The following is a 23,087-nucleotide window of genomic DNA, read 5'->3' as shown; positions in this document are numbered from 1 at the left end:
AGCTATGAAAATAATCAAAAACTGGAAGAAAATATTGAAAACGTTTGAAGAATTTATAAATATAGCCGCTGCTTGTCCAAATTGAAAGTAATACTATTAAATCAAGATCAAAATCATCATCTTTGCATCTCAAATATTGGACAAAGTTGGTAATAGAGAAATATGAGTAATTCTTTGTGATGTAATTTAAAGAAAATATGATTTGTATTACTTTCAATTTACAGTTATTGAGGATATAAATATAAATATAGCCGCTGCTTGTCCAAATTGAAAGTAATACTATTAAATCAAGATCAAAATCATCATCTTTGCATCTCAAATATTGGACAAAGTTGGTAATAGAGAAATATGAGTAATTCTTTGTGATGTAATTTAAAGAAAATATGATTTGTATTACTTTCAATTTACAGTTATTGAGGATATAAATCAAATGGAGCATAAAAACACTTGGTAAAGTGTTTTGTAGACTACAGATTTTTTAAGTTGTGTGCCTTTTATTGTTATGGAGGTTTAATTTGATTTTGACAAATGGTATGCTTATTACATATTGATAAAATTGTGGGGGAAAACAGGAAGGGACCCCATTGTGTCTATCTGCAAAGCGAGATGCCCCTAGACACAGAACTTGAAACCTGAGACCTTTGAAAAGTGTTGCTTCACTTACTTTAAAAGAATTTGAATAACCTGCTGATTGTTGAGAATCTGTAATACCTAATCTGATGTTGTTAATCTTCTTTCCAGTCATCACTGATGGGTTCATTTCCGAGCCCTCGGAACCGAGTTGGCCTAATACCAAGCTTGCTCCAGTCAAAAACTCTTGAGCTAAGCTTCTACCCATAGTGCCCTTCTCCCTGTTACCTCAGATCTTTTTTGCCGCACAGCCGTGTTTCAGCTGAGTTCTCGGCTAAGTGAAAACTTTTTGATATCTCTCAGGATATTTTGTCATTTTTCCTTTAGTTTGTGGTTTATATTGCTATTTCTATAATCTTACAGCGATATTTAGACCTTTCACTCTTTTTCTACCCGTTTGGTAAACTTTTAAAGTACCATTGGTGGTACAGTCTTTTCTCCCAGTCCCTATCCTTGTGGTATTGAATACCATCATTGGTATTTCTTCTTTTTCCCTTTGTCTAGTTGTGTTTTTTTTTTTTACATTTTTCATAGATTTAGTGTATATTTAGATAGTTTAGACTTGGAGATGATAGAGTTTGAAATTTTCTCTAGTGTTCTACTTGGATTGTTGTGTGTTAATTATGTCTGATAAAAAGGGCACATCGGGTTTCAAACATTGTGTTTCATTTAAGGGTAAACTTCCTAATAGTGACTCCCATGATGATTGTTTATTGTTTGGGGGTGCCTCATCTTTCGGTGCAACCCCCTGTCTGATTTGTCAAAGTTTCAGTCAGCGCACCTTGAACGAGCGCAAGAATAAGTTGATTCTGAAGAGGCTACTTAAGTCACCCTTTTCAGAGGCCCTTTCTGCGACAGAGGTCTCATCCCCTCCAATCAAAGACAATAAAAGGTCCAACTCAGATGTTCATGTTTCAGTGTTGCAGTAATTACATTTGGGTAATCTGCTGGCAGGTTGCCCTCAGTCGGCCTGATTAACAAAGTCTTGGGTCCTGTGTCAGTTGCTGTCCCTTCTTCCATGACGTCAGGTCGTCAGGGGTATAAAACATGCAGCCGATACCATTACATCAGTCTTTCTTGCCGCGTGGTGCCTGAAGCAGAAGCATTTCGCAAGTGCCGGTCAGCCGACTCCTGAAATTTTCATTTTCTAGTTTCAGAACCGAAGTCTTCAACTAAAAAGCTAAGTAGCCCGCTAGAAACTTTTTCTTGCTCCTTACCGATGTCAGTAAAAGTTAATAATTGTATTACTTGTGGGAAGCAAATACCTCATAAGGATTTTCACTTGTACTGTATTCCTTGCCTAGGCCCTGACCACGTCGTACCTTGTTGTCGGTTCTGTGCTTTATTTAATCAATGCACTATCCGTTGTCGGTACATTTTTGCTTCTAAATATTTTGGATCACGGTTTAATTATCCAGAAATTGTCGGTTAGCAATCCAACTACTGGAATACCTAAAAAAACGCAAAGAAAAAGACAGAGAGGCTGTTTAGGTCCAAAACTGCCGACGGTGTTTCTCCTAAGCCAGTCGCCAGTTCGCCAGTACTCTGGCACTTTCGCAGCCCCTAATACCCGCTACTTCTGATTTGCATGCCTCTACTGAGACCCATTCGGAGTCCGGTATGCCGCGAGATGCTTCAATTATGGGAACCCATGGATGTCTCTGCCTTGGATGGGTCCGGAGCCGCTGTGGAGGCACCGGCTTCTGAGGGTGTATTCATGCCTACAGATTTGTATGTTAAACCGACGCCATCTTCAATATTAAGGCCAAAATCTCTGTCTAAAAAAACGATGCCTAGGCCACATGTGCAGGCCCCTATGCCTAAAAAACAAGTGATCAAAATGGCTGAAGATTTAATTACTCTAATCGGGGGTAGCCAACACCCACCTTCAAAGAGGCCTAGGGCTGATCTTGACTATGAATCTTCTGAACAGGATTCTATTTCTTCTGACTCTTCTAATGAGCAGGATTTGTCTATACCTGCTTATGAGGACTCTGATGCAGAGCATTCCATTCCTTCTGCTTCTCCCCTGAGGATTTTTCTTTTGGGGAAACTTTTTCCATACCTTAAGGGGACATTTCCACTGGGAAAGTCAGGATTTTTCCGAATCAAAAAAGAGGCTTGGGGATTTTTTTCTTCTTCCTCAGCATAGGCCTTTGGCTGTTCCTCCTGTACTAGACATTGTTGATGTGTTTTCAGACTCCAGTATGGCCCCTGATTCTCTGCCTCCGGCTCCTTGTAAGCCAGACAGATACTACAGGGCTCCTGATTCTCACAAATTCCTTTTCAAAAATCTTGTTTTGGACCTTGAAACAATTTCTCAGGGGCCCAAGGGCATTAAGGGTGCTTCTGCTAAAAATCCTACCCCTTCTGATAGAGACACCAGGGTGCTGGACAGATGGGGAAAAAAGGTTTATACTTCTGCACCCTTGGCAATCAGGGCTATAAACTGTCAACTTCATATGCTAAAATATCAGCAGCATATAATGGGACTGCTTAAACAAAAAATTATGTTGATTTCTGACTGTGGAAATAAAGATTTACAGGATTTATTGCATTCAGCTGAACAAGTTGGAAAACACTTTGCAATGTGGTTTTGATTCTTTGGAGGCCTCTTGCAGGGCTACTGTTACTGGGTCTGTGCTTAGAAGGCATGCTTGGCTTAAGTAGCAATCTCTGCCTGATCATGTTAAAACAAAATTGTTGGATGCTTCTTTGCAGCAGGACCGTCTGTTTGGCAATAAGGCTGAAGAAGTTCTAGATGGAAGATGAGGCTAAATCTATGCAGACTGTGAAAGATTTCTTAGAAGTACAATCTCCAAGATTTAGTAGGAACTGGCCTACAAGTACAATCTCCAAGATTTAGTAGGCACTGGCCTACTAAGAACTGGTCCTTTCCAGTTCCTTCCAGAGCCACTCAAGCCAGACCCAGACATGCCAAAAGCACCAAGTTTCAGTCCCGAGGGACTTTCAGAACTAAGCAATGGGGTGCCTCCTCTTCCAAATCTGGAAACAACAAGACACCTCCCTATGGTAAACAGTCTCAGTGACTTTCCTTTAGAATTACCAAGCACTTACCTTTTAGCCACCCCTTTGGGGGGGGGAACTGGCACTTCATGCAAAAAAACTGGAAACTTATAACCCAGGACAAATGGGTTTTACATATAGTGTCCCAGGGATACAGATTTCATTTCCACACGATGTTCTTCGTGTTTCACTGTTGCAGTCATTACATTTGGGTAATCTGCTGGCAGGTTGCCCTCAGTTGGCTTGATTAACAAAGTCTTGGGTCCTGCGTCAGTTGCTGTCCCTTCTTCCATGACGTCAGGTTGTCAGGGGTATAAAACATGCAGCTGACGCCATTACATCAGTCTTTCTTGCCGCGCGGTGCCGAAAGCAGAAGCAGTTCGCAAGTGACAGTTGGCCGACTCCTGAAATTTTCATTTTCGAGTTTCAGAACTGAGGTCTTCAACTAAAAGCTAAGTACCCCATTGGGGAAACTTTTTCTTGCTCCTTACCGATGTCAGTAAAAGTTAATAATTGCATTACTTGTGGGAAGCAAATACCTCATAAGGATTTTCATTTGTACTGTATTCCTTGCCTAGGCCCTGACCACAATGGGCCTTGTTGTCAGTTTTGTGCTAAATTTAATCAACGCACCATTAAACGTCCGTATATTTTTGCTTCTAAATATTTTGGCTCAAGATTTAACTATCCAGAAATGTCGTCTGTTAGCAGTCTGACTACCGGAATACCTAGAAAATGCAAACTAAAACGACAGAGACAGACCATCGAGGTCCAAAACTGACGACAACGCTTCTCCTAAGCCAGTTGCCGGTTCGCTGGTACTCAGTGAGGCGCTTTCGCAGCCCCTGATACCTGCTACTTCTGATTTGCAGGCCTCTACTGAGACCCATTCGGAGTCCAGTATGCCGCAAGATGCTTCAGTTATGGAACCCGTGGATGTCTCTACCTTGGGTCCAGAGCCGCTGTGCAGGCACTGGTTTCTGAGGGTGTTTTCAGGCCTACAGATTTATATATTAGACCTACGCCATCTTCAAAACTAAGGCCAAAATCTAAATCTATGTCTAAAAAACTAACGCCTGGGCCACATGTGCAGGCCTCTATGCCTAAAAAACAAATGATCAAAATGGCTGAATTTAATTACTCTGATCAGGGGTAGCCCCAACCCCCTTCTTCCAAGAGGCCTAGGCAAGACATTGATTATGAATATTCTGAACAGAATTCTATTTCTTCTGACTCTTCTAATGAGCCGAATTTGTCTATTCCTACTTATGAGGACTCGTGCAGAGGATTCCATTCCTTCTGCCTCTTCCCCTGAGGATTTCTCTTTTGACGAAACTTTACATGCCTTAAGGGAACATTTCCACTGGGAAAGTCAGGATTTCTCTGAATCTAGAGAGAGACTTAGGGATTTTCTTCTACTTCCTCAGCATAGGCCTTTGGCTATACCTCCTGTTCTAGACATTGTTGATGCATTTTCAGAATCTACTATGACTCCTGATCCCCTGCCTCCGGTTCCTTGTAAGCCAGACAGATACTACAGGGTTTCTGACTCCCACAAATTCCTTTTCAAAAACCCTATTGCTTATCCTGAAACCATTTCTCAGGGTCCCAAGGGCATTAAGGCCTCTACTGCCAAAAATCCTACCCCTTCTGATAAAGACTCCAGGGCGCTGGATAGATGGGGTAAGAAGGTTTACACGTCTGCAACCTTGGCCATCAGGGCTTTAAACTGTCAATTTCATATGCTTAAATATCAACAGCATACCATGGGACTACTTAAACAGAAAATGATGTTAATCTCTGACTGTGTGGAAAATAAAGAATTGCAAGATTTATTGCATTCAGCTGAACAAGTTGGAAAACATACTTTGCAATGAGGTTTTGATTCCTTGGAGACCTCTTGCAGGGCTGCTGTAACTGGATCTGTGCTAAGAAGGCATGCTTGGCTCAAAGAGCAAACTCTGCCTGACCATGTTAAAGCAAAATTGTTGGATGCTCCTTTACAACAGGACCATCACTTTGGTTATAAGGCTGAAGAAGTGTTAAAAAAGATGGAAGATAAAGCTAAATCTATGCAAACTGTGAAAGATTTCTTACAATTGCAACCTCCAAGATTTAGTAGGCACTGGCCTGCTAAGAACTGGTCCTTTCCATTCCCCTCGAGAACCTCTCAAGTCAAATCAAGACATTCCAAAGGCTCCAGGTTTCAGTCACAAGGAACTTTTAGAACAAAACAATGGGGTGCCTCCACCTTCAAATCTGGAAGCAACAAGGAACCTCCCTATGTTAAACAGTCTCAATGACTTCCCTCTACAATCACCAAGCACTTGCCTCTTAGCCGCCCCTTTGGTGGGGAAAATTAGCCCTTCATGCACGAAACTAGCAACTTATTACCCAGGATAAATGGGTTTTAAATATAGTAGCCCAGGGATACATATTTCACTTCCACACGTTGCCAATCCTAAATGGATGGCCAGATCTGCCCTAAAATCAGTGGGCAGAGGCCCAGAAACAAGTTCTGTCCCTCATGAACATGGGGGCTATTCAACCAGTACCAGAACAGGAAAAGGGACAAGATTTCTATTCCAGACTTTTCCTGGTGCCCAGAAAGGGATGAATCATGGCACCCAATTCTGGACTTATCCACTCTAAACACATTTCTGGACATTCCAAAATTCAAGATGCTGACTCAACAGTTACTACCCAGGCTAGGCAGAGATGCCTGGTTGGTAACTCTAGACTTAGAGGCTTGCCTGCATATCCCAGTCAGGGAATCTTGCAGAAGATACCTCCGCTTCAAAGCAGGCTACTTGCATTACCAGTTCTCTGCACTGCCCTTTGGCTTGTCTACTATGCCCAGGGTCTTCACAAAGTGCCTGGCACCAGTAATTGCATTTTGCAGGCAATGAAATATTCAAATATATCCATACCTGGACAGATGTCCAATTCAGGCAGAAAACAAGGACATTCTTCTAAAGCATCTGGCATTTGTAAAAAGGGTTCTAACTTGTCTAGGGTACACCATAAACGAAAAGAAATCACAACTGGTACCCTCTCAAAAAATTATATTCCTGGGTGTAAGCTTGAATACAACTGCCCGGATGACTTACCTTATGCCATAAAAGCAAATTCAATTGATAACTTACTTCAAACAGGTGGCCACAAAAACCCAAATTCTGCAGGCCTTGGGGTTCATGGCTTCCTGCATTTTTCTAATTCTATATGCAAGACTGCATATGAGGAAACTACAGTGGTACTTAAAAAGTTTATGGAGTCAACATTGTCACAACCTGGAAACAATGATTCCTATTATACCTTGCCTGCAACTAGAGTTCCTATGGTGGGCAGAGGCCTGCCACCAAAACAAGGGACTGCCATTCACTCCACCCCCTGCCACCCAAACCCTAACAACAGACGGATCAGACTATGCTTGGGGGGCTCATCTAGCAGGGAAGTGCATTCAGGGCAAATGGAGCTCGAATCAAATGCACCTTCATATCAATCAAAAAGAAATGCTAGCTGTACAGAAAGCACTGACAGCCTTCAAGGACTACCTTCATCCAGGGCAACTAATGGTATTAGATGGACAGCACCATAGTTATGTGGTACATAAACAAGCAGGGGGGTACACATTCTTACCCCCTCTGCAGACAAGCCATGGCATTGTGGAACATGGCCTTGAGCTATCAAGTACAACTACAACCCCAATTCCTGCCAGAAAAGCTGAATATTTTGCAGACGATCTAAGCAGAAATCTCATGGACCCACACGAATGGAAACTGGAACCACAGGTTTTCAACATGTTGACACGCAGATGGGGGAGTCCAGACATAGATCTCTTTGCCTCACCCCAGAACTACCAGTTGGACAAATTTTGCACAATAACTCCTCACAAAAAAGCCTGGAAAGTGGATGCTCTGTCCTTCAGCTGGGAAAACCTATCAGTCTATGCTTTTCCCCCTCTGCCTTTGCTCTCCAAAGTTCTACTAAAAGTCAAACAGGGCAAACCAAAGATGTCATAACTTTCTTCATGGCACCTGCCTCAGACACCTTCCTTACTGTCTCAGTAGAACACCCAAATTCTACACCCTCAGCTCCAAATATTGAATCTTGCAGCTTGGCTAATCACTTAAATTCCCCCTTAGCATCCCTCAGCAAACCTGTGATGGATGCATTTTGGAGGTGAGAAGACCTAATACCTGAAAATCCTATGCTGACAAATGGAAAAGATTCTGTGCCTGGAATCAATCTCAAGGGATGATCACAGCAGTGCCCAATTTACATCAGATTTTGCAATACTTAACTGAGATGCTTCACAAGGGCCTATCTTTTTCTTCCATAAAAATCTATCCCTCAGCCATTTCAGCTCATTACAACACAGAACCCACCCCTCTTCTTTTATCCTCTGTTAAAGCAGTATCTCAGAGGGGCCAAAAACTTGAGGCCGCCGAGGAGAGCTCCAACCCCTGCTTGGGACCTTAACTGGAAAAACCCGCTCTACCGCCTTTCGAGCCAGCTGCTACTACAGACTTAAAATTCCTTTCCTGGAAAACAGCCTTCCTTTTAGCAATCACTTTGGCTAGAAGGATTTCTGAATTACAGGCCCTTATGGCAGTGGAGCCTTTCATCATATTTCATGTGGACAGGGTGTCACTCAGGACCAACCCATCCTTCACGCCCAAGGTGGTATCCAGTGTGGCTCTTAATCAGTCCATTCATTTGCCAACTTTCTTTCCCAATCCACAGAACAAAGGGGAGTGGATTCTGCATTCATTGGATGTACACAGACAACTTAGATTTTACTTGGACAGGACTAAATCTCGAAGAAAATCTGAACAACTGCTGGTAGCATTTGCTGCAGGGGCAGAAGGAAAGGCTATTTCAAAGCAAACCATTTCCAAATGGATAAGCCATTGCATTCACGTCTGCTATAAATACCATGGAAAACCTGTCCCCAAGGGGATCAGATCCCATTCCACCAGGGCTGCATCTACTTCAACAGTCTTTCTCAGAGATGTTCCTACCAGGGATATTCTAGAAGCTGCTACCTGGAGTTCAGTTCATACTTTCACCAAGCACTACCACTTACCAATTTTCTCTATATTCAGAACTGGTTTTGCCACTGCTGTCTTGCAGGGCCTTATAGCGGGTCCTAATACTGTATAAATCGAACCTCCTAACCTTAGCTTTGGGAATCTACCCAAATGTAATGACTGCAACAGTGAAACACGAAGAACATAGTACAGTTGTGTACACTTACCATAAATGTAGATGTTCGAGTGTATTCACTGTTGCAGTCCTGGTTACCCTCCCTCCAGCCCCCTGTTTTTTCTCTTACTATGCTTTTCCTTTACTTTTCTACACTTAAAAGCCTTTTTGATGTATTTGCTTTTGTTTGGAGGTATATATTTTTGTGTTTAAAATTATTTATATATTTTGCTCCCCATTTGGGGGTCAGCTGACATCTGGGACAAGAAAAACTGATGTAATGGCATCGGCTGCATGTTTTATACTCCTGACGACCGGATGTCACGGAAGAAGGGATAGCAACTGACACAGGACCCAAGACTATGTTAATCAGGCCGACTGAGGGCAACCTGCCAGCAGATTATCCAAATGTAGTGACTGCAACATTGAATACACTCTAACATCTACATTTATGATAAGTGTACACAACTGTACTTTCCCTCTTCACCATCTGGTGACCAGGGCAAATCTGTTAAGCCTAAAGAGCCAAAGCTATCTTCGGAGCATAAGTCTGCCTCGTCGGCACCGACCTCTTCTGCTCCAGCTATGGCTGCTCGTATGTCGGCGCCAGTTTTGGCCACGATACTGTCTCAGGCACCGACTATCGACCTCTTAACGACTACTATGACTTGTGCATCGAGAGTGCCACTTCGGCACAGTGCACGCCTTTGATGCCTATCTCTGCAATTATGACTGATCATTCCGTGTCATCTCCGAGTTTCCCATCAGCACAGAGTCCTGTTATGGTCCCGATAAATACGAATTTGACTCCACTGCTTCCGGTCTACAAACTTGAGACATCGGTGCCTGTAGATTCCACACCACGGACCTGATATTCTCTACCTACAGACCCATTTCTACGACAGGTGTGTACAGTCTGTTCTTAGAATGACCTGACTCCCCATCAGCAGTATCCACTAGATCCACCAGGAGCCTTTCAAAACTTGATGTAGTGCATCTTGTGGATCAGCTGTTGACAGCCAGGGGGATACCCACCCCTTCTAGGACCCATCCTCCTGCAGGGTTGGCTTCTCCATGGACTCCATACTACTCTCCTCCTTTGACCATATCAGTTCCAAAACCTCCTGCTCTGACGTCTTTTTCGGAGCCTCCCATCTTGGTGCCTGTAGTGGACTTCTCTGGGGCTCTGGGACTGTCCCTTTGGCCTTCAGTCCCTGTTGAACCGGGCCTTCCTCAACCCTGCTATTGGGTGGCAGGTTCCTCATTTCGTGGCATGGTTCCAAGTGTTTCTACGATTCTGTCCTCTCTGCTGGGAGTCCTATCTGCACAGATACTGCTTGAGGCTCCATCCTCGGCAGCAGGTTTGGAGCGGGGTGTGACCGAGGTTGTCCTTCTCGGTTCTGGGCTCCCATCCCTCTTTGGGCAGACCTGCTTTCCCAAGCTATGGAGAGTGCACTTGCTTCCGGAAGTATTCCACCGAGTCGCAACGCAAGACCTTTCCCCCTGAGCTATAGTTGTCACACACCACCTCCCTGGGACACTGGGCAGGAAAGCCACAGGACCCTCCATTGCAGGGTGCCCCTCTTTCGAGTCCTCCTCAGAAGCCCCCACTGAGGAGCCCCCAATGAACGATCGTGCAACAGGAAACATGTAGACTCTCCTGAAGAGCATCTAACAGAGGACACTGATTTTGATGATGGTGAAGGGTCCCCCACAGTCACCCCCTGAGGATGTCTCCTTTGGAGACATCCTTGAAATGTGACTGGAAGTCCATTAATCCTTATTCTGAGGGTCCATGTTTCTGCAGGCTTTCCGTGGCTGGCCAGCTACCTCTTGGGTGACCCCACCTCTGGCCCGGTGTGAGCAGTATGGTAAGACCCTGTCTGCCATAGGTCTACGTTTTTCCAATCCTTAGCGTTCCTTTTCCAGGAACCAGAGGAGTGGCAAAATGTGGCACAAAAAATCTCAGGGTCCTTTCCATGCCACACATGGCTATGATACCCCCAGTGGCAGAGGGGGTAACAATTCTGGAAGATGCCTGTACCAAAGCAGATAGGGTCCACGTAATCAGGGACCCAGGGATTCTTTCTCTGGGTAGACTTATCAGCGCTCCTGAAGAGTGGCCCAATTGCTTTCCTGTGGAAGCAGTCGGGTGTCGTGTCTCTCTGCAGCAAGATGCCTGGTATTCAATAACCACCAATCATTGGGTGCAGAAGATCATAACCAGAGGTTACACCATTCCCCTTATCACTTATCCAAAACTTCCAACAAAACTTCACGACATTCCACCCAGTCGAAGGGAAGAAGCAGCTGCAGAAATAAACAAGCTGTATGAAAGAGTCATCCAGTTTGTCCCACCAGACCAGTGCGGATCCAGATTTTACTCCAGATACTTTTTGGTGCCAAAAAAGACAGGGGACTGGAGATCCATTCTGGATCTCTGCAATTTGAACAAGTCTGTTGCCCAAACCAAATTCTGGATGGTCACTGTTCAGTCCATTCTTCCTTTTCTAAGGGAAGGCTATTGGATGTGCTCAATTCATCTTCGGGTCATATATTACCACATCAAAATGGACAAATGCTCCAGGAGTCTACTTTGCTTCCGGCTAGGAGCCAGTCATTACCAGTTTCATGCCCTGCCATTTGGACTTTCTACAGCCCCCCAGAGTGTTCACAAAGTGCATGGCAGTGGTTACAGCTCACTTGAGACTTCAAGGATTCTGAGTGTTTCCGTATTTGGACGATTGGCTCCTTACTTCCCCCACCAATCATCTTCTGGCAACAGCACTGCAATGTACTCTTTCCCTGGGGAAACTTTTGGGGATAACTGTAAACTGGGAGAAATCCAATCTTGCTCCAGTCCAGAACATAAATTCAGTGGAGCAGTCTTCGACACCCGCTCTTGTCTGGTGTCACTCCCAGCTCACAGACTTCAGAGATTGAGGCTCCAGCTCCAGGTGATTCTCTGTCAAAAAAGTGTCTCAGCGAGAGAGGTTCTTCAAGTTTTAGGATCCATGGCAGCTTCCATACCAATAGTGCCTCTTGCAAAACTACATATGCGAATACTTCAGTGGCTTCTACTGTCTCAGTGGTGTCTGAATTACCACCCTCTATACTTTCAAATTCAGATAACCAATTCTTGCAAGCAGGACCTTCTTTGGTGGATGAGGCCAGACACAGAACTTTGGAGCCGCCCATTCCAGCCCCTCAGCCCAATGCCATTGTGACAACAGATGCTTCCCTGATAGGGTGGGGGGCCATTTCAGGGGAAAGACCATCCAAGGCAAATGGTCCACGTTGGTGGCCAACCTGTATATCAACGTTCTGTAACTGAGAGTGGTGTTTAGTGTTGCAAGTATTCCAACATGTTCTTCCTTCCAGAACAATTGCAATTCACATGTCAGTTGTCTGGTACATCAACAAGCAAAGAGGAACCAAGTCTTAACTCCTGTATCGAGAGGCCATGAGAATTTGGCAGTGGGCGATAGCTTCCAACTGCTTTCTGATAGCAACTCATATCCTGGGGATCTCCAATGTGATTGCAGACAAGTTGAGCAGATGTATTCTCCTACCTCACGAGTGGTCCCTCAATCCCGCCATAGCAGCAGAAATTTTCAGCCATTGGGGCCAGCCTTGATGCGAACTATTCGCCTCCCCATCAAACACCGAATGCAGCAGCTATTTTGCCCTATTTCCTCCACAGGGGGAGTCCCCGAGGGACGCTTTGATTCGAGATTGGCCCACGGGGCTGCTATATGCCTATCCCCCCATTCCTCTGATACCGCAATTCATAAAGAAAGCTATTCAGTTGAAATGCAAAGTGATCCTCATAGCCTCCTTTGGCTTTGACAAGTTTGGTTCCCCTTCCCTCGGCCTCATCTGTTATGTCGACCGTGGATTCTGGATCCTCTTCCAGACTTAATTTCTCAACTCTAAGGGTTGAGTCATCCAAACCTATCCTGTCTCAAGCTGACAGCTTAGTTTCTCCACTTCCGTTAATCGCCAGGCAGTGTAACCACACCTCACCTGTTCGTGACATTATTCTGGCCTCTCATAAGCCATCCACTAGAAGACTATATCTAGACAAATTGAAAAGGTTCTCTATTTGGTCAAAGAAAAAGATGCTGGATCCATACTTGGCTCCAGTCACAGCAGTTTTACAATACCTATCTAAATTCTTCGAGGATAGAGCCGCAGCTTCTACCATACGAGTACATCTAACGGCTATCTCAAACTATCATAATGGGTTGGATGATTCCTCTCTCCTCTCACTTCAGTTATGCAAAACCTTTCTCAAAGGGGTCTCCTACATTAGGCCTCCAATCAGACAACATATGGAGCCATGGAACCTCACGTTAGTTCTCCAGTCATTAACTCAACCTCCTTTTGAGCCTGCAGTGAAGTGTGGCCTCAAATTCTTGTCGTGGAAATCCCTTTTCCTGGTAATCATCATGTCAGCCAGACAAAATTTTGAGCTTCAGGCATTATGCACCAAAAAGGACCATTCTAATCTTCCACAAGGACAGAGTATCATTTGGGGCAAATCCATCTTTCTTCCCCAAAGTTGTTTTGGATTTTTCCATCAATCAGTCCATTGATTTGCCAGTATTTTTCCTGAATTTTTCTAATAAAGGGAATACTGTCTACATTCCTTGGATGTACACAAACAAGTGATTTTATTTAGACATGACCAAAGCAATACATAAAACTGATCAACTTCTCATTTCCTTCTCTGGGCCTAGAATGGCAAATTCGGTCTCCAAGGTCACTTTGTCAAAATGGTTAAGGGGCTACATACGCTACATTTATTCACTTGCAAAAGACCCTATGCCACAGAATGTTAAAGCCCATTCTACCAGATCTATGACAACGTTTGTAGCCTTCCATTCCAGAGCTTCTATGGATATCATCTGTGCAGCAGCCACTTGGGCTAAACCCCACACTTTTATCAATCATTACAAATTGGATGTGATCTCCAGAGGGAGAGCTGCCTTCGGATCAATGGTGCTCAGGAACGTTTTTCCATAAGGGCTGCTTAAGGATCACAAGGTAGCTTGGGATTCTGTCCCATCAGTGATGAATGGAAAGAAGATTAACAACATCAGATAAAGAAGTCTTAACATAACGCTCCATCTGTGTTGTTGATGATCTTTCATTCATCACTTCCCACCCTCCTTCCCCCCGCCAAAGGCTCCTGCGGGATACTTTGGGTCCAAGTGGTAACTTAGGGCATTTGCGCTGGAAAGGCCTCTGCTTTACTAGTACGACATGGGCAAACTCGATCTGAGGTAGCAGAGAGAAGGGCACTCTGGGTAGAAGCTTAGCTCAAGAGTTTTTGGCTGGCGCAAGCTTGGTATTAGGCCGACTCTGTTCCGAGGGCTCGGAACCGAACCCATCAGTAATGAATGAAAGATGATCAACAATACAGATGGAACATTATGGTAAGACGCACATTCTTTTTTTGTTAACTATGAGGGCCCACTAAGACTCATAGTTGCTTTTCAGAGGCAACCTCAAAGCAATGTCTGGTTAAAGGACTTGCTCTAGATCACATCAGGGAAATGAAGGTTAAGGGAATCAATCCCTGCATCACAGGAACTAAACCTTACAACCTTAACTTCTGTTCCAACTGCCAAGCAAATGTGCAAGACCCCAAAATATCATGATATTGATGGGATCAGACATGATCCTTGCTCTGATTCCTCCTGCCTTACATGTGTAACCTCTTCATTCTTGTACTCGGGAGCAAAGATGAGACCCACTCCCCCGACTGCAACAAGAGAGTGCAAGTTTGAGTATTGTACAAGCAGATTCCTGTGTCAGAAACAAAACCGCTAAAAGTATATATGAGAAGGGGAAGACAAAGTTGCAGCTCACAGAAATATGGTTTAAAAACAGAGACTGCCCGAACTGTAGTTATCACTCTGTTATATGCAGGGTTATAACTGGTTGTACAAGCAGTTGTACTGTTCCCTGGTACCATTGTTTCTAATTATACAGAGGGATAAGGGGACATTCTTGCTGTAATAGAGTTGAGATCTGCAATGGAAAAGGCACCTGATAGTTACTGAATCTTGACGTGTGTATAAAACGGTCTGAAATCTGAGAATGGTCCCTACATGATGTGGCAAGAGTAGGTAATGATGAGTCCTGTTACTCTGAGATGGAAAAGATTGTTTTAACTGCTGTTTGTGTGTGTGTGTGTGTGTGTGTGTGTGTGTGTGTGTGTGTGTGTGTGTGTGTGTTCACACATGCGCTGGGAAGGAGATTACACAACATTCTGCATATTGCATTCTTTCAGACTGTTTGCTCCCATTATATTATTTATTTTTTTTTTTACAGATATAGAAAAGAGATTTATTGTTGAAAGTTAAAAATAGAGCAATTTCTGTAGTTTAGTACAGATTCTGTCTAGAGTATTTGCTAGTAGTCTACCTGCAGCTGTTCATGTTAATAGCCTGGCTGGTAAACAGAATGAATATAAAACTTACAGATGGAACTGGTGGCCCTAACGCTGACTTTTCATTTTGCCTCATATGGAAGCATTACTTAGGGTAACAAAGCATTCCTATCTTAGCCTTCTAAACTCTTGTTTTTAGGATATATTTTTCTACTTCTATTTGGGAGGTTTTATAATGGTGCTTAAGATACTTTCTAACAGATATGAGCTGCAGAGATTCCTTCACCATTGAACCTATAATATAGGTACAGCAGATATGTGCACAGCTGATTTGCAAGAAGACCCTCTGTAGTGTGTCTGGATGGACTTTCTACTCACTGCTCTTAATGAGCTGCCCCATAATTAAAACAAGCATATAACTTCTATATTCTTGCTTTTGATGCCTTTTTGAGAAGATTCAGCCTATGTAATTGAGATCAAACAAACAGGAAGCAGAAGGACTAGGCATGCCCTCCTAGTCTTAACACACAGCATCATGATCTGATGTTGTCCTTTTCATTCTCCCTCACTGTTGGATTTTCGGACCCGACTCGGCCACCTTTACAAGATTTTAGGATCTGAGCCTCAAGCTCCTCCCTTTCCCACAATGCATCACACCTTCCCTAACTCCACAGATCTCTTGTTGCCATATAGCACAGAAATGTCCACGAGTCTTGAGTGTGGGTTTATTGTTCGTGAGTAAAATTTTGTTAAATTTCTATCTTTAACTAAAATCTCTCTATATATTGTCTTTCTGGTAGTAGCTAGTTAGTATCAGAGTACTGCCACTCTACCCTCCTTTTGCTTTTGATCAAGTTTTAGTGCAGTTGGCACTCCACCTTTCTTACTTTCTCTTAAAAAAATGTATAAAGTATATATTAATTTTTCTGTCAACTTTCTTTCCAATAGGTTATGTGTAGCTGAGTGTTTCTGCTTTGTGGGGTGACTGTTGACATTCCTTTTTTCAGATGTCAGACAAGCCAACAGGTTTTGAGAGGTGCACCTCTTGTAGATGCAAAATCACAAATTCTGATTACCATGAGAAGAGGTGTCTCTATTGTCTTGGGCCAGGGCATTTGAATGCTGACTGCTGTATTTTCGTGACCTTCAATCCTCTTGCCCTCTCGTATAGGAGAAATAAATTAATCGTGCAAGCTATGTTGCCTTCTTTTGGGACTCAAATTCCCTCCAAGCCTTCTACCTTGAAGGAGCAGAAGAAGCAACCCCATTACGTCTCCCCTGGGGCTTCACCTTTGCTTCTGGAAAAAAAGAAATGATCAGATCCGACAAGTCTCTGATCTGATCACGAGTCTGGCTCCCTCAGATCCATCACTTTCTTCGGATCTGACAGCCTTGATGCCTGAAGCTGTGCCTCAGATGTGATCATCTTCAGATCCTATCACTCCCTTGGATCCAAGTGCTGTTGCATGGATCCAACAGACTCCTTCACCAGTCAGACCTTCCTCAGATCCGAGATCTCAAAACTGTGCCCCTGTTCAGAGCACTACAGGCTCTTTTTCTCTGACTTCTTGGATCAGTATCTCTCCAGCAAAGTCAAGACACACTTCCATATCCTCCAGGTCTTCTCAGAGCTTTTCTCAGTCAGATATGGACAGGATGATCCAAAGTTTACTGAAGGCTCAGATCCAGATGGAAATGTTATCTCCAACCCATCCTGGCTCCATGAGAGCCCGACAGCAGTACTGCAGGCTCCTCTTTCAATTGGCCCCCCAGTTTCAGAATACCAGGATCCAGGTTTCCCAAGGGAATCATTGGCAGAGCTAGAATACATCTTTCCTCTACTCTGTCTGTATCCCGGGCCAACTGTCTCCCGATACCCTCGGATCAGAGTGGATCATGGGTTTGAGAAGTCAGCTCCAGGGGGTTGGTTTCAGTTATGACATTGTCGGATCTGTCCTTTCCCCTGGAAGCTTCAGCCTTTGATAGCTTGGGTCCTGTTCTCTCTAGAGGTGGGTCCTGTTCTCTCTAGAGGTTTCTGGTCCATGACTGGCCCTGTCCTTCCTTCCTTGGTGGCCTTGGCACCGGAGGGGGATGGGGTCTCCCGGGTCTGTCAACCTTCCAGGTAGTAGAGAGGGGTTTCTGTAAACCTAGAGACTCAACTCCTTTTCCTCCAGATCCTACCCAATCCTCATCTCATTCAAGTTTTGAATACATCCTTACTGCCATAGGTCAGCTCCCCCAGACGAGTCTCCAGGCTTCCTCCCCACAAGGGTTTCCCCCTTCTTCTGATTCCTTCCCTGAGCATTCCACAGAAGATGTGCATCAGAAGAAAAAGTGCAAGAGGAGACACTTGGACTCCCTATTTGAAGTCTTTAACTGAAGAGACAGATTTCAATGAAAGGAAAGGTTCACCCGATCTCCACCGGATGAGATCTCCTTTGGAGATGTCCTTGAAATACTTAACAAAAAGGTGGTTGATCCTCCCAAAAACCTTCCTCCGAGGAGCTGATTTTCTTGGAGGCCTTCGGGGCAAGCCCATATACTTCCTTGGTGACTCCCCTGGTGGATGAACTCATTGATTTGGTTGCCTGCCAGGCTTGGAAATAATCGGACACAGTTGAGCCAATCCCCAAGTATCCTGTAAGTTCATCCACCCTCTGACAGTCTACAATTAGAGCAAAGGGGTTCCTATTGATGCCATTGTTGTCAGCAACCACCAAGAAGGAGCTAGCTGAGTAAAGCTCTTCTGTTCATCCCCCGAATAAGGAGTCTTGGGCTTTGGACAGACACTGAAATGCATTTATGCCTTTGCCACTTTTTCACTGAGAGCATTGAACTATTTGGCACACGACGCTTTTACAAAGAGATCTGATCAGAGAGTTATCCACCTCTCTGAAAGAGACTTTATCAGAGGAAAACCTCAAAAAGGTTTCTCCCCAGTTGATAACTGTGTCTTCTATTGCAAATTCCTCGATTAGGTTGATCTCACATACTGCTGAAGGCACCTCTCAAGCTGCCAATGCAGGCATAGCCATTAAGAGACATTCCTTGATGAGCTTTGTGATTTTGCTGACCCTTTCGATGCACCTTTCATTAATTCCCCCTTTGATGATTCCTCCTAGTTTGGACCATCTGTGAAAGAAACTCTTGCACACAGTGAGGAGGACGGAAAGACCTTGTCTGCTGTGGGGATTAAGCTTTCTATCCCCCAAAGAACCTTTTCAAGGAATCGGAGGTGGAAAGAAAACTTGATTCAGAAAGTCTCAAGGGCCTTTCCAGGACCCTTGCAGGGATACCTCTTTCAGGGGCAGAGGAGAAGGTTTCAATGGCAGATGCCACCCTAGAGGCAGAGGAGGGGTCCACAGAATCAGGGCTTTAGAGAACCTTTTTCTGATAAGCTGTGTCAGCACTCATGAAGCCCTTCCCAACTGCTTATCTCTGGAGGCAGTCAGGGGACATTTTTTCTTGCATCTAGGGACCTGGACAACAACAGCAAATAACATCTGGGTGCTAAAAATAATATCCAGAGATTACATCCCGTTTCCCCTTCTCAAAGTTTCAGGAGGATACTCCCTGACGTACCACCCAGTCAGTGGGAGTCTGCCACTCAAGAAGTTCAAACTCTTTTAAAAGAAGAGTCATCCAACAGGTCCCAACCGAACAGAAAATATGGAACTTATTCACACTTCTTTTTGGTGTCAGAAAACAGGGGATCTAAGACCTATACTGGATCTCAGCATCCTAAGCCTGTATGTCAAGAAGTCAAAGTTCCGAATGGTTATGGTTCAGTCCATACTGCCACTTCTGCACAAGGATGATTGGATGTGCTCTATAGATCTGCAGGATGAGTATTATCGTATCAGAATGAACAAACGTTCCAGGAGACACTTGTACTTTCAGCTGGGAGCCAAACATTACCAATTCAGAGCACTGCCCTTTGGACTCATCACAGCTGTCCAGGTGTTTATCAAATGTATGGCAGTTGTAACAACTCACTTGAGGCTACATGGATTCCAGATGTTTCCATTCTTAAATGATTGGCTCCTCACTTCACCAACAAGGCAACAACTGGTCCAAGCTAGGGATTCCCTCATCCATGTCTTCAACTAATTGGGCATTTCAATAAACTGGACAAAATCAAAACTGGCTTTTGTGCAGAATCTAAAGTTTATAGGAACACGATGAAGCACTATAGCTTCCTTTCCCTCTGAACAGCATAACTTATGTAAGACAGCAAGCCCAAGACGTATTAGAATCTCCATCTCCCTCAGCTCATTAGCTTCTCTGAGCATTGGGGTCCATGTCAGAGGCCATCATCTTAGTCTCCTTGGCAAGGTACTTTATGCAAGTCCTACAATGGACTCTGGCTGTTCAGTGGTCCATTCTCAATCAGCTGCTATCAAACCAACACCTGTTTGAGAAGCTATATCTCCTATGGTGGATGCAGTCAGACCTATCGCTAGGCAGGCTGTCTTCCCCCTCCAATAGCCACAGTGACCATGGACACTTCCCAATTGGGGTGGGGGGCATTATCAGGGGAACATGGTCCCACCACAAGACCAGGTTGCATATCAATGTCCTAGATATGAGAGCGGTCCTTTTCACATTGCAAGTCTTTCAGGATCTTCTCCCTCTAGGGATGATTGCAATTCGTACAGACATGTCAGTGGTCTGGTTCATCAACAAACAAGGAGGACCTCAATCTTGCACCCTTGTGCAGGGAGGCCACAAGTGTGTCTGAATGGGAGATTTCTTCAAGCTTGCAACACACATTACTGGGGAGACCAACATCCTAGCAGAAAGTCTCAGCCAGTCCATTCTGACCCTTCATGAGTGATCCCTCAGTCAAGAAGTAGCGAACCAAATTTTCAACTGGTGGGGCCAGCACTTGCTGCGATCTTTTTGCTTCTCCCCTTAACAGCAGATGCAGCAGGTACGTGGCTGTGATTCCTCCGAAGGGAAGTCACCAAGGGATGGCTCTAGTCCATGGTTGGCCCCCCAGGTTTCCTACATGCTTACCCCCCTCTGCCGCTGATTCTGAAGTTTCTACAGAATGCCAACAGGTAATCCTCAATGCCCCTTTCAGGCCTCAGCAGGTATAGTTCCCCTTCTTATGGTCTCACCTAAAGTATCTCCCATAGATACTGGATCCAAATCAGGACCTTGTCTCCCATCCATCAGATCATATACAACCCAGTCTCCGCACCCTCCAACTGACCGGTTGGTTTCTCCACTTCGATTGATTATAAGAATGTCCACGCTAGCTTCCCCAGTACATGAGATAATCTTTGCCATCTCAGCTCCCACATCAGCCATTCTTTTTCTGAGCTCACTTTTTCATGGTGACACCAGTTTTTCTACAGTTAAATTACAGCTGGCTGCCATCTCCAATTTACATTCAGGAAAAGGTTCTTGTATTTCCTCTTCAAGGTTATACAAGGCTTTCATGAGAAGTATTTTTCTTTTAATATCTGCAATAAAAGATCATTCTTCGCTTTGGGATCTGGCACTAGTTCTTCAAGGCCTTACTCAAAAGCCTTTTGAACCAGGTGATTCTTGTCACCTCAATTTTCTTTTGTGGAAGACTATTTTCTTGGTAGCCATCACTTCAGCCAAAAGAGTATCCGAGTTGCAAGCTTTATTGGCCAAACCCCCTTACATCATTTTTCACAAGGACAGTTTCCCTGAAAACTACTCCCTCTTTTCCTTCTAAAGTAACGGAATCCAGTATTACTCAATCCATTCAGCTACCAGTTTTCTTTCTAAACTATGCTACATCTTCTTAATGTTCATAGATAGTTGCGTTTCTATCTGCCTAGGACAAAGAAACACAGAAAATCTGGTCAACTATTTATATCCCTTTTTACTAATCGTTTGGGCCAAGCAGTATCCAAGATCAACCTAGCTAAATGGATAACTGATTTTATTTCTACCATTTATTCTGAAACAGGGGTTGAATTACCTTGTCTTCCAAAACATCACTCAACTAGATCTATGGCTACTTCCTTTGCCTTTTCTGCCAGGACATCGATTGATGAAATGTGCTGCAACCACTTGGTCTAACAAGTATACATTTGTGTCGCGTTATAAATTGGACATTGTGCCCGGAAGCAGGGTATCCTTTGGCTTAGCAGTGCTCTGGCATATCCTTCCATAGGGCCACCCAGGAGTTACATAGCTGGAGACTCTAACCCAACAGTGAGGGAGAAGGAAGAGGATAACATCAGATTTAGAAGTTGTGTGCTTACCATAACTTGGCATCTGTGTTCTCCATTTTTATTCTTACTCACTTCCCTCCCATCCATCCTCCAGCCTTGGTATCTTCGAGATGTTACCTGGACAAACTTGAAACCCATAGGTTCATGATGTTGGCCCCAGATTCTTTTATTCTGCTCTGTTTTCTTGCTGTTAGTATCAAGTATGAGGGCAGCAAACCTGATCTGAGAAATTATGGAAGGTATGATGCATTATGGGCAAGGGAGGAGCTCGAGGCTCATATCCTAATGCCTTGTGAAGGTGCCTGACTCAGATCCGAAGAAACAACAGTGAGGAAGAATGAGAATGGACAGCACAAATGCCAGGTTATGATAAGTACATAACTTCTAATTATATGCCCATAGAAGGTGTGCAGACCCCCAGCATGGATCCTTAAGAAAACAAGACATTTGTGTAAAGATTGAGATGTTGGACAAGGTAGTTGCATGTGCTTTCCACTGCATTTGGCCTATTTGTATATCAGCTGATATAGCAAATACATGAATGTTGTATCTTGCCATTTTTCTTATTCAACCTTCAGCTTAAGAAGTTGCTATTATTTATACACTTTATCGTAGAGTCTGGTATTTTCTGGTAGGAGTTGCTGTGATATTTTTTTGTAAATTACTTTAGATATATATTTTTTACATATTTTTGTAAATAATCACTTTTTGCAGCCACCGAAGAAACCTTTCCTTGCAGCACTGGCAAACCTGTGTCTTCACCACAGAAAACCAGTAAGTGCAACTTTGATAATCTGCTTTTCCCCAAAGGATTTTCATAGAATTTTGTAATTAATTTGAAATGCAGTACTTGAATTTCTTGAACGTTTTCTATATAAGTGAGAAGTTTATTTGATCTGTAAAACCTTTGTCAGAATTGTGAACGGAGTAAGAGTTTAAAATGTAGCACTATGTCTAGAAGACAAAAATGTTTGGAAGCCCAACCACCCTTTTAAAAAGTAAAACTGTGGAATCTGTTAAGATGATCCAAAAACTGGAAGGCCAAACAATTCCATTATTTGATATTAAAATGTCCAGAGCAACAAAGTCTCAGATATAAAGGGAGTCAGAGTCAGGGGAAGTGAAAACATGTTCATCTTTTCTCAACATAAAAATGTATCATGACCATCTTGGTTATTATCTAAACTAGTACCATCTTTAACAAGGAAGTTTTATTTTATTTGTTATTGTTTTAATTAACTTATATTGTTAAGATGAATCACTCATATTTCATTTTCTTGTAACTGGGTCATTAGTGAAAAATAGTCCAGTTGTTTGTAAAATAAAATAACATTTAAGGGCCAAGCTGAAACAAACTACCAATTAATGATAGTCATTGTTCACTTTCTTCTGGGGGATACTACAGTTGATCATGTGTTATGTACAACAATGTCATAAATGGAAGATTGCTTGCGGAATCCATCAGCATTTTAGTACCTTAGAACTTTGCTGCAGATGCTGTGCTTTATTTTTTAGTTACAAACGTCGGAAAAGAAGGCAGTGGTGAGTTTTTTAATCTTCTTTTCACTTTTTTATGAATTTGTGTCCTAGGAGTTAGCATCTAG

At 43.6% G+C, this 23,087-nt stretch overlaps 1 protein-coding gene across 1 annotated transcript in view; it reads left to right on the top strand.

Annotated features, from left to right (window-relative positions):
• Positions 1-23,087, top strand: part of MCPH1 (microcephalin 1) — a 2,707,094-nt gene that overhangs the window by 828,538 nt on the left and 1,855,469 nt on the right. The window contains exon 8 of the mRNA XM_044060459.1: positions 22,198-22,257. Within this exon, the coding sequence (XP_043916394.1) occupies positions 22,198-22,257 (60 nt within the window). The remainder of the gene's footprint in view (positions 1-22,197; positions 22,258-23,087) is intronic.

The sequence above is a fragment of the Protopterus annectens genome, chromosome 2.part0, assembly GCF_019279795.1.
Source record: "Protopterus annectens isolate FY-2018-M chromosome 2.part0, PAN1.0, whole genome shotgun sequence".
Classification (NCBI taxonomy): domain Eukaryota; kingdom Metazoa; phylum Chordata; order Ceratodontiformes; family Protopteridae; genus Protopterus; species Protopterus annectens.
This window is presented reverse-complemented; position numbering and strand designations above follow the sequence as displayed.